Consider the following 12,944-nt stretch of genomic DNA (forward strand, 5'->3'; position numbering starts at 1 on the left):
GTCGCGGCAACCGTACGGCCACCCTCGTAATTTCACTTTTAATCAAAACTATCCAATCAGATCAGTTAAATACTAAATAATATGCAAGAAGGAAGTGGTTTTACATAAAAAATACTCTTGGAAAAAACCTAAATCATTGTCAAAATGACTGGTCCGGTCAATTGTTCAGCTCGAGCTCCAGTTCTGAATTTTGTAAAACGCCCTATTCTTTTTAATTGTTGAAAGCGCGCGCTTAAAAAAAAATCGGTTGAAACCTAGTTTTGTGACGTAACTATTAGAACACGTTGCATGATTGTGGATAGAAATGCAAAGCAAAGCAGATCAATGGCCAAAAAAAAGCCTAATTCTATTACCCATTCTGTTCTGGTGTCCTTTATTCTGCTCGGGGGTCAACCATGTCAAGATTGGAGGTGTCGTTTGCGATGAGCCAAATTCCAAGGAGCTTCTAGCTTTCAATCTAGGCGTTGAATACGTGAACAGTGACACATCATTGCTGCCTAACACAATTCTTGATGCGGTAGTAAACAAAACCCACTGGACTGATTCTTTCTCTAATGTAAATGCAGTGTATGAACAGATTCACAGCGGTGTTGTGGCTATTATTGGACCGTCTACTTCATCTTCGGTGAAGGCAAGTCATCCCCTGTGTTCTGGATTTCGCATCCCTCAGATTGCGCCTTATGCTACAGATCCTTCTTTTGACTTCTCTCCACTGTCCTACCGCTATTTGGTTCGCATGAGTGCTAGTGATGCGACTGAAAATCGCGCACTGGCAGACATTATATCACATTTCAACTGGACACGCATAGCACTGTTGACTTCCAGAAGTGATTACGGATTGAACGGGCTGGTCGTCTTGAAAGACATTGCTTCTCACAAGGGATGGACATTGGTAGCTGTAGAGAGCTTTCAAGAGCATAAAAATCTATCCTTGGTTAATGCCACAACACAGCTACTTCACATTAGAAGTCGTGGTGCCAGGATCGTTGTGTTAAATTGCATAGCCGCACAAGTTTCCGTGATATTACGACAAGCTAACAATCTTGGCATGATTGACGGATGGGTTTGGTTAGTAACAAATGGCGCTTTTGCATTTGATGGGCTTTTTGAAAGTGAAGGACATATACCACAATATCTTCAAGGTATTGTTGGTGTGAGGCATTCTTTCGGACAAGGTAAAGAGCACAGTAATTTTGACAGTATGTGGAAGAGCAAGGGATATGACACAAGCCTTCTTGACAACGATGCAACAGTGGGTCACACGTTTGATTCAGTGTTGGTGCTGGCACAGGCTATTCATCATATGTTGATAGATGGATACAACATCACCAATACCGAGGGTTTGCAGTTTAGCGCTCACAGTGAAAGTGGTTTTAACGCTTTCAGCCCAGTTGGAGAGGCTTTGTTAAAATACATTTCAAATGTCAATTCTTCTGGTGTAATGGGCCCTTTAAACTTCAATACAAATCTATCTCCAGTTAATGCGATGTTTGACATCGTAAATCTGCGTTCGTTTGGTTTCGAGAAGGTAGGCACGTGGAATGATGTTGACGGGCTAGTTATGGAAGAGAAAAGAGAAATACTTTGGCCTTCTGGAAAAACAACTGTTCCAGTAGACACATCTTTAACTATGGAAAATCAAACCTTGACAATAGTTACAATTGAAGAGGCTCCTTTCATCATTAGAAAAGTCTCCCCTACTGACAATGGAAAATACACACTGATGGGCTATTGCATCGATCTTATTGAAAAACTACAAGAAAAGTTAAAATTTTCTTACGATGTTTATCTGGTACCGGATGGCAACTTTGGTTCCCAGGATCCAATTTCCAAGGAATGGAACGGAATGGTAAAAGAGATATTGCAAGGACGAGCGCAGATGATAGTTGCTTCTTTCACGATCAGCTCAGAACGTCAAAAAGTCCTCGACTTTACGCAGCCTTTTATGGATCTTGGGTTGACTGTTCTAATCAAGTCTATAAATGATGACGTAGATTTCTTTGCATTTTTCAAACCATTCCAACGAGATCTATGGCTCATGATTGCGCTTACTACGTTTCTGATAGGTGTTTTACTTTGGTTCTTTAGCACATTCAGTCCTTTTGGATTTTACGGAAGATGTGTGCAGATAGCCCATCACAAAGTACCAAGAGAGAACCTCAAGCGCCGCCACACACTTCGTTTGGCAAACTCAATATGGTCATCTCTTGTTTACTATGTAGGGCAAAGTGCAGACAGCCTTCACCCTGTCTCAGCGTCTGGCAGAATCACAGTTGCAGTTTGGTGGTTTGCCATCTTGATTATTGTTTCAACCTATACTGCAAATCTAGCTGCTTTTCTAACCATTAAAAGGTTTTCATCTCCAATAAACAGTATCGAAGATTTAGCTGGTCAAACCTTGATACCCTATGGTACTGTTGGTAACAGTCAACCGCAGGCTTTTTTTGAGTCTTCAACCATTCCAAGTTTTGTAACTATGTGGCAGTACATGAAGTACCACCACACTTTAGTAAAGAACAGTCATGAAGGTATTGATAAAGTAAAGGGCAGCAATTACGCATTCATATGGGATTCTATTATTCTGCAACATACACTGCATACTGTTGAATGTGGGACTCTCACTACCATTGGCACCTTGTTTGGCAAAATAGGCTACGGAATAGGCTTGCCGAAAAACTCCCCTTACACTAAACAGCTGAGTCAAGCCATCCTAGAACTGCGTCATAGTGGCTTTTTAGACAGTTTAGAGCAAAAGTGGTTGCACGCTCATGGAGAATGCAAAGAAGAGCATGTTGGTGTTGATTCTGGTACACAGCTGGGCTTGGCAGACATGGCGGGAGTGTTTATAATTATCTGCGCTGGTGTTGGAATCAGTTTTATCGTCCTTGTTGTCGAATGGCTAGTAGCATCGTACGCAAGTACAAAGGAACACGATCCCGATGCACCTAAAACCCTTTGGAACTCGCTTCAGACCAGACGGCGAAATACTTGGCATGACTGGAGAAACCGGGACGACGTGCCCGAAATGCCTCGGCTTATCAGTTCTCTCGCATTGGGGAGAATGGGTCGAATTCTGGCGCAGATTGCGGGATTCAGGGAAAGAATAAGAGGGAAAAAAGTATGGCCCGAGAAAATCGTGATGGAGGCTAAACCTAAGGATGAGAGTGAAGAAAGTGAAAACGAGAATGATGATCCTAAATTAGAGCAAGAAGAAATTATAGATTTTCAGCCATGACTGAATCATATTCATCCTTTCCTCGAACTACCAAACTGACTGACCAATCTAATAAAGTTCCTCGTTAATATCAAAGTGCCATTTTTTTGCTTGTGTTTGCATATCATTAATACGTTACCAGGTAATTTTATTCCAGCTGGATTAGATAATTTGAGTTTCTCAGGCGTGAGACAAAAAAGGTATGACTGATCCCCAACTGATGAAAATCAATTGTGCAAATTCCTCCAATAAAATATTAACCTTTTCCAGACAAAAATTCCATAAAGACGAATCTGTTTTCTAGCAACATCGGCTGTAATCCCTGAAATAAATGAAAGTGAAATATTCATATGATGGGAAAAACTAGGGACCAAACATAAATGTAAAGAGACAAGGCATCTTAGTAAATCCAGAATTAATTCGTTTTTAGAATACACGTATTGCTAAAATAAACTGTTCCAAATGAATCCATCGTAAATCAATGCACAGATGTAGAAATGATAGCTCGGCGGCAAATGAGAGCGTTAAGGACCAAACGCGACTTCGATCGTTGCTTAATTCTCCACTCTACCATTGGTCAAGCTCGCTTTCAGATCTGCGCGCGCCTCCGTTACTGCCCTCGCGTTTTCATTTCTCACTCTGTCAATTGTCACTTTTAGGAGTCCACAAAAATTTTTCTGAAGAAAGCACTACAAGTGTTATTGCTTCGCTTTATGTCCTTGCACGCAAAGAAACTTGTGAGTAAAGGAAACAAGAAGGTAAATTTACCAAACCTTAGAAGACACATGATTTATGTTTTCATTAGCCTATTGGGTGTTGTAATCAGTTGGTCATGTGGTTGACGATGACGTCGCTGATTTTCTTGACAGATGGCGCGAGAGATCAGGTGGCCATTTTCATAACCAGTTGTATGGTTAATGACGCGTTACTTACGTCATTAATGACGTTAGCATGAAGTCATAATATTTAAGGCCGAATGTTGTCACAATTAGAGTTCATGACCTTTAAGGTCAGTTAATACATTTAGGACTTTATAACATTTAAGACCAGTTCACATTTAGGCCTTTCTACAACAGGTTCCAAAATCTTATACTGATACAAAGTAATTATATAGATAATGATTAATCAAGTAAAATATTCGACAGTTGCATTATATCACTTAGTATTAAGAGTAGACACTGGCAATGATTTAAAGCTTCAATTTCATTATTCTATTAAATAATAAAATAAGGACAATGTTAAAGATATAAGTTAATTTAAAATTAAATCCAGTACTATAGTAATAAAAAAGCATCACAATAAGAATAAAAATAATAATAATTTAACTCATTGCATAAAAAGTGTTTAGTGAGCTTAAAGAGATCCAAAAATACTGACAGTTGTGAGTAGATACCGCTGTCTAATGTTCAAAAGACTAAGAATTAATTAGACAGAGTGATTCTCAGCTGGAGCCACTGATCTCTTCACACCTCTTGAATGCAATTTTCCTTGGCACACTGTGTGGCTATTTTACTTTTATTTCACTGTAGGTCACAGTTTGGTACCAGTTTATGCTTTTTGAAAACGCAATGTTTCGCGGAGATCGATCAAGATTTCTTGTATCGCTAAGAAATTAAAGAGCCTGATCGTATTGTAAAAAAACAACCTTTCATAATAAAAGCTGACAAAGTACAGATAATTCTATCATACGACAATGACAGTGTAAAAAACGTAGGGCTAGCCAGGTTAGGTGAAAATGGAGACACATTCACAAACAAAAACGATAACAACTCAGTACATCTGAGTCCGCATCATTAAAATTTTAACAGGGTCGGTGTGCCTTTGAAGCGCGGTGAAGCAAATAGGACTGGGATTTATTACCGTTTGTTTTTCGATAGTGTACGAGACAAGCTGTCAAAGAAGACATTGATTAAATTCTAGCCGGATTGAATTTATACTTGGAATCAAACACGGTTGGAACTAAAGGTAACCATTGCATGCTGTTAATTGAGTTACGAATTGAAATGGTACAAATTGCCAAGCGGAACTGCAAAAATAACAATGACAAAATTTTAAATTACGGTTTCGATCGAAATTAGGTGAAGTATAACCAACCTCTTGACCACCATAACTCAATTCAGTTTATTTATCGTTCGCTTTTACAGAGCAAACAGACGCTTTTTCCCAGTTAGATTAAATGGCAAGCTTACTTCTGCCGGCTTTGTTTACCTTATCTGTTGAATATATAAAAGAGTTTGATTCGTCTAAGGTGATTAGTTATTTGCAGTAAAGCTGTCTGAAATATACCTTTCGTTAGATATGATTGGTCGGCCCGCGTAGTGCGTAGATAGATCAAGAACCTCTTTCAAAACTGCAGGTCAATATTAAACAGCTGAAAAGATAAGCTATCCATTAAAAAATATCAGGTACTGCCCATCATTTTCTCCAATCGAACTAAGAAAAACATATAATCTCGCCTGGAAAGACCACCCAGGCAATTTTCGGCGCTGTTTTAAAGAAATATTATAATTATCGTCAGTGTTCGGCGGTGCTTGAATCAAGATCTGAGTACAAATCACACAAAATGGCTAGCACTAATGTAAACAGCTCTTCTCGGCCTTGTAAAGATATTAACCACACTCTAAAGACGTCCCATTTTGTCGCCGTATTCGAGCGTTTTCACGAAATGAAGACCAATATGGAGCTTTGCGACGTTTGTCTGAAAGTTGGAAATGTTAAATTTTCGGCGCATCGTTTAATTCTCGCAGCAAATTCACCTTATTTCCGAAGCATTTTTAGCGCGGAAAGCTCAGAATCTAGCAGCCAAGAAATATCTCTGCCGAACAGTTTTCGCAACGAAACAGTAAGGTTAATGTTGGAGTATTTTTACTCCGGAAAACTACGAGTCAACGAGGAAGATTGTGAAGAAATGTTGTCTCTGGCTTACATGTTGCAGGTTAGAATAGCCCTGTAATAGAACTGTGATAACTGTTTTATTGTTGAAATTTTTAATTCGACATAATATACTTCCTCTTGAACCTTGGTTCCGTTAAATATGGTGTCTTTTATACAGCGCAATAACAAGAAATCAAAAAAGAGCATATCTTCTCAGATACCATTCAGTTAAAAAAAATCGTAAATCATGTTTAGACGCCAATTAACGGGTGAAAAGTAGTACCCACATTTATCATATCGCGGAGATAATTAGACAGTGGTAGTGCCTTTTTTTAATATCGTTTACTAGTTTTTCCTTTTGGTTGGAAAAAGCGTTTATTTTTCTGTTGGTATACGTGGCGAGGGGTTATCTGAATTTTAAGCATATTTTGCTATTTTTGAGTTTACTGGGCTTTTAGCACTTGAAGTGTCAAAAGCTAGCAACATACTGACTCCTTTGTGTTTAAGCATTTATCACTACGTACATCAGACAAAAGATGATATATTGATGATGCTTTAATTTAAGTCCTAAGCCGTAGAGAATATCCTTGTCATTTTAATCAAGAGCTTTCCTTTCCACAATCATTTATTCTTCAATTTTACTTTATATTTGCAGCCAGTTTACAGCTCATTTCTGAAATGGACGTGCTCCTATTTAAGCGGCCTCGTGGCTTACCTGTGAGAATCTCGTTTCTGATAAATGTTATTCGTTTCAGATAAGGCTTTAGTTGCTACTATAGAAAATGAGTCGGTCTAGTCGGCTTAATTTTTTCTCTTGCTAAAATACAGCCCCAATATCTCAAAATGTTTATATTTCGAAATATACGTATGGTACCGTAATACAAAATGGTGTGTTATTTAATTGCTAATTGACTCGTTTGTCTCCTCAAAAATGTTAAAATCATCTTTCCTTACAATAGAAAATGATTTAAAAGAATCGCCCCTCCCCTTTAATTGTCCTTTTTATCCAGGGTTAGTTTTAAACCTCTTTTTTGGTCTAAAATAGCGAAATAAGTATATCGAGATAAGCTTCAATAGAAAGAAGATATGATGAAATATCAAATAGTGTTTAAAGTTTGAATAACTCTCTGAAGTCCTTTAAAATGGCCCAAGAGAGGGAAACATACCATTTCTCGCAGACCACGAAGTGAAAAGATCAAATCAAGTAAACTTTGTAGGAATAAATTAAATGAACAATGTCACAGTGAAAGTAAAGTAAAACGCGAAACTTTCTGAATCACAGTAAGAAAAACCCAGCCATATGTCCTTTGTCAGTAAATACTTTTTTTTTTTCCTCATATCCTAGGTAAACAAAATCGTTGAAGAGATTCAGGAGTTCATTGTGGAAAATCTCTGTGTATCAAACTGTCTAAAGTTTCAACGTTTGGCTCATAAGCTGCAACTAACCGACCTCAAGATAAAAATCGGCCGCTTTGTGGATTGGAATTTCAAGAACCTGTTGAAAGAGCCTGATTTTATGGAGATGTCCGCTGAACATCTCATTGAAGTTATCAAAAGCGAAAATCTAAGAGTTAAACGTGAGGAGACCGTGTACGAAGCAATTTATAGATGGTTTAGACAGGACGTAAACGTAAGGTAGGCACTGTTAATTTCCTGTTATTAGATTTTATACTCATCCCTCCATTGATTGTAACCTGTATCTGCGAAAGATAACGGAAAAAAGATGACGGCTATATCTATGTTGTGGTTCAATTTTATACTTGGTTTAAATTTTATTTTCCTTTGTTTCAAACTTATTATCATATATAACCATACCCCAAAACAAAGGAAATTAAAATTTAAACCGAGGATAAAACTGAACCACAACATCTACGTTGTAGTCATCTCGTCACGGCGTCATATATTATGATAAACTGTAAGTGGAAAGTCTAATTGTAAATGAAAGTCGAAGGCACAATCGTACGTTAATCAAATTTCTTCTCTTCATTGTTTTTCATCAGGACAAGCAATGCTGAGAGTGTTTTTAAGGAAGTCCGTTTCCACCAAATTCCCTCAAAATATCTCACTAAAGAAATCGTCCCAAATCTTTGTGAAAAGTATGGAATTTGTGTAGAACAAGTAAGAAAGGCGTTGGAACAGCAAACGGAAGGAGAGAATGGTCTTGTGTCGAAAACCGACTTTGCGAGGAAACCCGAAGACGTCTTGTATGTAATCAGTAACAGGACCAGTCTGGTCGAGCGATATGATACAGTGAAGAGTGCATGTGTAAGGTGTGATGAAATGTCACCGGTGGAGCATGGGGAAAGCTTAAGTGAGAATCGCTGTGCACTGGTAGTTGGTCAAGATCTTTACTGTGTGTCCTCCACCAAAGTTGAAAAGTTTAACGTTCTAGAGCTTTGCTGGACACGTGTGGCAGAAGGTATGAACTAACCACTATTATTAAAAACTGAATCATTGGGTAATGCAGTTTTACAGCTGTGGTTGGCTTAGCCATCATGGTATATTTAACAATTATTCCTCGAGAGCGAATGGGCTCTTAGTCAATAGCCCATTTGGCCTTCGCCCTCATGGGCTATTGATTCGGAGGCCAAGAGGGCGAGAGGAATAATTGTTTTAGTAAAATCCAACTAGTTGGTCAAAAATATCGAGACAAAACAACTTTAGCTACCAAAACGAGATTCAGCCGCCATCGTTTTGGTTTTCAAAGCCGGCGCTTTTCGCTACTAGTAGGCTATAACATATAGCCTAGTAGTAGCTCAACCAATCAGAGTGCAGCATTGATAATAGACCACTAGTTGGATTTTACTAAAAGTCGTATAGTAACCGTAGGCGTCTGCTCAAAATTAAAAACAAGCTGAAAATCGGTGGTTTGTACAAGTAAAGTCGAGAAGAATCCTCGATATTTTGTGGGCGTTTTTAGTAAAACAATTATTCCACTCGCGCTTGTTGGATATGAGATGATTATAGCCAACTCGGGGTAACGCGCCTCGTTGGCGATCCACCACCTCATATCCAACAAGCGCTCGGGGAACAATTGTTAAATAGTTGACCGGCGATGTTTAACCTTACAAACCAAACCAACTTGACTGATGTTGTTTAAAGAGGGCGTGACACTTGATAGTTTTAAGAGCTGATAACCCTGCATCCCTTTAATTTCTGAGTATCCCCAACTAATTGGAGATGCTTTTTGGATCAAATTAGAATTCGAAATGTTAGTTTCTGGGGATAGCAGAAAAGCGGAGTACCCGGAGAAAAATCTCTCAGAACAACCGGAGAAAATCAGAAGAAAGCGCACAATGTCATATGGTATAACCTTTAGCTCTAAATTAGAACGTAATCACACAACTGACGCTTGTATATTACCAACGCCCTGTGGTCTCTCCACTAATTAGTTTTAGTTTCCCTTTGAATTGTGTGAAAAAATTAGTTAACTTATTTTCTTTTTTTCTGCTTTTGTTTTTTGTATTATGTTTTGTTTTCTGTTTTTTGAGCGTGTTTTTGTTTTTTTGTTTTTTTTTTTGTTTTTTTTTTTTTTTGCAAAAGCGAGAAAGAGGCGAGCGGTTAGAGCGCTGGACTTGTAATCCGGAGCCCCGCGTTCAAGTCCCGTCCTGACCGCCAGCTGGATTTGTTCCGTTAGTTCCAAATTCATATCCTCGGCCACGCTTGTAAATAGCCAACTGGTTCGCCTCCTACCAGTTGAGATTCTAAAACTTGTAGTGTTACATTTGAATTATTTGTTTGAAAAGCCTTATTAGGTGAGAGGATAATTCAGTATTCGATTTTTTGTAAGGTGATGGTAAAGTTATTAATTACAGGATCAGGCTCTCCTATTTTCTCGAAAGAAGCCTCTTATACTGTGATTACTAGAGTACGGCAAGCCATGAAACCTTAAGTGGCTTTTCTCTTTCCTGTTTTGTTATTAATGTCTACGTCACTGAGGCAATCCCCGTACTAATTTGTTATTCCGTTTTAAAGAAATCGAGACTGATTCCAAAAGCTCAACCGACACGAATGATTGGGTGAATTAAAATCGGTCTCGGATCCAGTAAAGGTAATTATCCGTCAACAGGCCTGAGCAGTTAGGGGGTCTAAGATTATATAGCATGTCGATTTTATGTAAAAAAGCGTGTCAGTTTCTTAAGTTGTGCAAGTCTTAGTACAGGTCTCGTGTAATGCGATCGTACTTCTTACAGACAAGTCGGTCTTCGCAAACTAACGATTTTTCCTCGTAAAAAATTGATTTGACTTTACCCAGGTGTAGATGTTCAAGGCTCCAACATATGTGCAGGAAAAGACTGTATTTATGTGGTAGGAGGACGGCACAAAGAAAACGGTGTTTGCAGGCTGGATCTAGAGACATTGGAGTGGGTGGATCTGCCTGAAATGACCACAGGACGGAGAAGCCCAGGTATCTGACATTGGCTGTGTGGTAGGAAAGTGGCACAGGACACTCTATTTTAGTCTCCGCTGTTCAGCTTTGCGGAGAAAATTCACTGCCGGTGATGTCATAACCTCTTTTCAACTATTCAGGGGCACTGAACCTAAATGTTGTTGTGCATGGGGACTTTGATATTCCGCTCACAGTGCTTGCGTGCGACCCGCCCCTCCGTTACCACAATTCAAACTCAGTTTTACCTTTCCATTCCCTCAACACAACGCAATTGGGTATTTGTCCATTTGTCGATTTCATGTTTCACAGCAGTCTCCTCAAACCATTCTAGGGCTGCGTTCCAGTTCTCGTGCCCCTCATTATGTCCTAGGAAAGCTAAATTAGAACCTTAAAAAGTTTATAATTCAATTAAACGTATTAAACGATGTGCTGATGAAGTTCTTTTACACCTTTTTGCAGGTGTGGCTTTCTTGACCGGAAAGTTGTATGTTATTGGAGGCCATAGTCCTGACGGACCTTTAGTATCTACGGAACGTTTTGACACAAAACAACAGAAGTGGATCACTTTGAAGTCCCTAAGCATGGCTCGTTTTCAGCTAGGAGCCTGCGCGGTGGACGGACTCGTGTACGCAATAGGTGGCAGAAACAACGAGAGGAGCCTGGATACTGTAGAAGTGTACGACCCCAAGGCCAAGTCATGGACGCTTTTAAATGAGAAGATGGCCGAGTCTCGGAATGATTTCGGACTAGTGGTTAGAAATCACGAAATTTACTGTGTAGGAGGCCGAGGAGTAAACTCCATCGAGTCCTTTGATGTCGTGGCAAAGAAATGGAGAAATGCTGGATCAACTGGAGAAAATAATTTTAGTATAAGCTGTATGTTTTATCCACCGATGCAGTAGCGGCAGGGACCGAGGAGTTGTGGGGCATTTACAAAAGTACTACTAATCTTTGTGTTAAGAGGACGGTTTTCCTTGTGGAATGTACATTTTTCTGCAAAAAACTAACAGAATGGTGTTACTGAAAAAAATGACAACATTTTCTCAGGATTGATAGGAATAAACGGGTTTCCGGGTGATTTCAGAAGTTCTAAATTTTAATGATATTCCCAAGGAGCATTCCCCCGGACCCCCTTGATAAGCTCGCGCCTTTGGCGCTCCTTGAGCTCCAATCCAAAACATGCTCCGCGGTCCCTGAACGGTGTAGCTATGAATGTGCGAATTCTTTGCAAATGGTGCTGGCCATGAGCTGATTGAGCTAAGCTCCTTTCTTCTTTTTTTTTGTGCCAAAGACAAAGTTTTGCGCATCGGATTTTGTACCCCGAAACTAGGGTCTTAATGTCAGCAGTAAACCATTAGTTATGACAGTGGCGCCTGTGAAAACATGCCTCTTCTCAGTAATTATAAAAAGAAATAGTGAAAATAGTAGGTTTTTTATTGTATTCAATTTTTTTTTTTCACGTTTCGTTATCTGGTTGTACGTCTTGACAGAGATACGTTTCAGCTGGAAAGAAATTTCCACGTACAAAACGTGGCTAGCTTAAAAAAAAAAACATCACAAAATGACAGCTTACTAAGTTATTAACCAGTACGTTATTAGTAAACATCCGTTCAAGCTGAAACGGGGTCATCGAGACATGAGAGTCTTTGTTCCTAAACTCCTACAATATTATGAATTTAGGCGAATAGTTCAAAATGGAGTAAGTCTGTGTCCCTGAAATATCGTAGTTAAGGAGGATTGTGGAACCTAGTGTGAGCAAAGTAATAAAACCGACATTTTAAATTTTACTGTTTTTTTTTTTTCTCCTAAGTAAGTCAAACTTTGTGATCATGATAACGGGGGAGGGGTAGGGTAGGAGCTAATTTGTCAACACTGGAATGAGTGAATTTTGTAGTTCTCTTATCAGGCTATCATTCCCTGAAACCAACCGATCATTTGAATTGAATATGAGGCAACCTTTGAGCATATGAAATGGACCTCGTTGCTGTTCCTTCAGAATTTGTTTATCAGGGAAAAGTTAAAAGCGTTCAGGTTAGTCTGTCAGCAAAGTTTGGTCAGAAATGTTTCCAAGCCGATCCATGAAAAGATCTACGAAAATGGGATTCTCGTGTTGAGAGGGGTCCAAGCGGTTCTGGTCTTAGAAACTATTAGGAGGATACTATACTGATGTACTCCCTCTATCGGTCTCTTCTGATCAGCTATTTTGGCTAAAATTTGAACCTTACCTTAATTTGCAGTTTTTAAGTGCTGAGGTAGTGCTAGCCAGCTATACGAAATTGAGAAATATTATTAAAAATGGACTGAAGATTTTCATAAGGAAAACAATTTTGTACTCTTTCACGCATGAACAACTGCGGGGGCAGGGTTAGAATTGCAATTGATCATATATAGAATATAACAACTAAAAAAAGAGTTTCAAACAATTAGAAATCGTGGATAATGCTAAAACCAGTCGTTTAATGTTGT

General features: G+C 39.0%; 2 protein-coding genes across 2 annotated transcripts; both read left to right on the forward strand.

Annotated features, from left to right (window-relative positions):
* Positions 1-289: 289 nt before the first annotated feature.
* LOC140926849 (glutamate receptor ionotropic, kainate 2-like) lies at positions 290-3,310 on the forward strand. The gene has a single exon (XM_073376526.1). It carries the CDS (start codon positions 305-307, stop codon positions 3,233-3,235), a length of 2,931 nt encoding a protein of 976 aa, XP_073232627.1. The 5' UTR covers positions 290-304; the 3' UTR covers positions 3,236-3,310.
* Positions 3,311-5,637: 2,327 nt separating this feature from the next.
* On the forward strand, positions 5,638-12,233 carry LOC140926850 (kelch-like protein 25). Its single transcript, XM_073376527.1, has 5 exons — positions 5,638-6,149; positions 7,434-7,723; positions 8,089-8,507; positions 10,344-10,496; positions 10,938-12,233. The coding sequence occupies exons 1-5, from the start codon at positions 5,778-5,780 to the stop codon at positions 11,378-11,380; spliced, it is 1,677 nt and encodes a 558-aa protein (XP_073232628.1). The 5' UTR covers positions 5,638-5,777; the 3' UTR covers positions 11,381-12,233.
* Positions 12,234-12,944: the final 711 nt, after the last annotated feature.

Source organism: Porites lutea, chromosome 2 (assembly GCF_958299795.1).
Source record: "Porites lutea chromosome 2, jaPorLute2.1, whole genome shotgun sequence".
NCBI lineage: Eukaryota > Metazoa > Cnidaria > Anthozoa > Scleractinia > Poritidae > Porites > Porites lutea.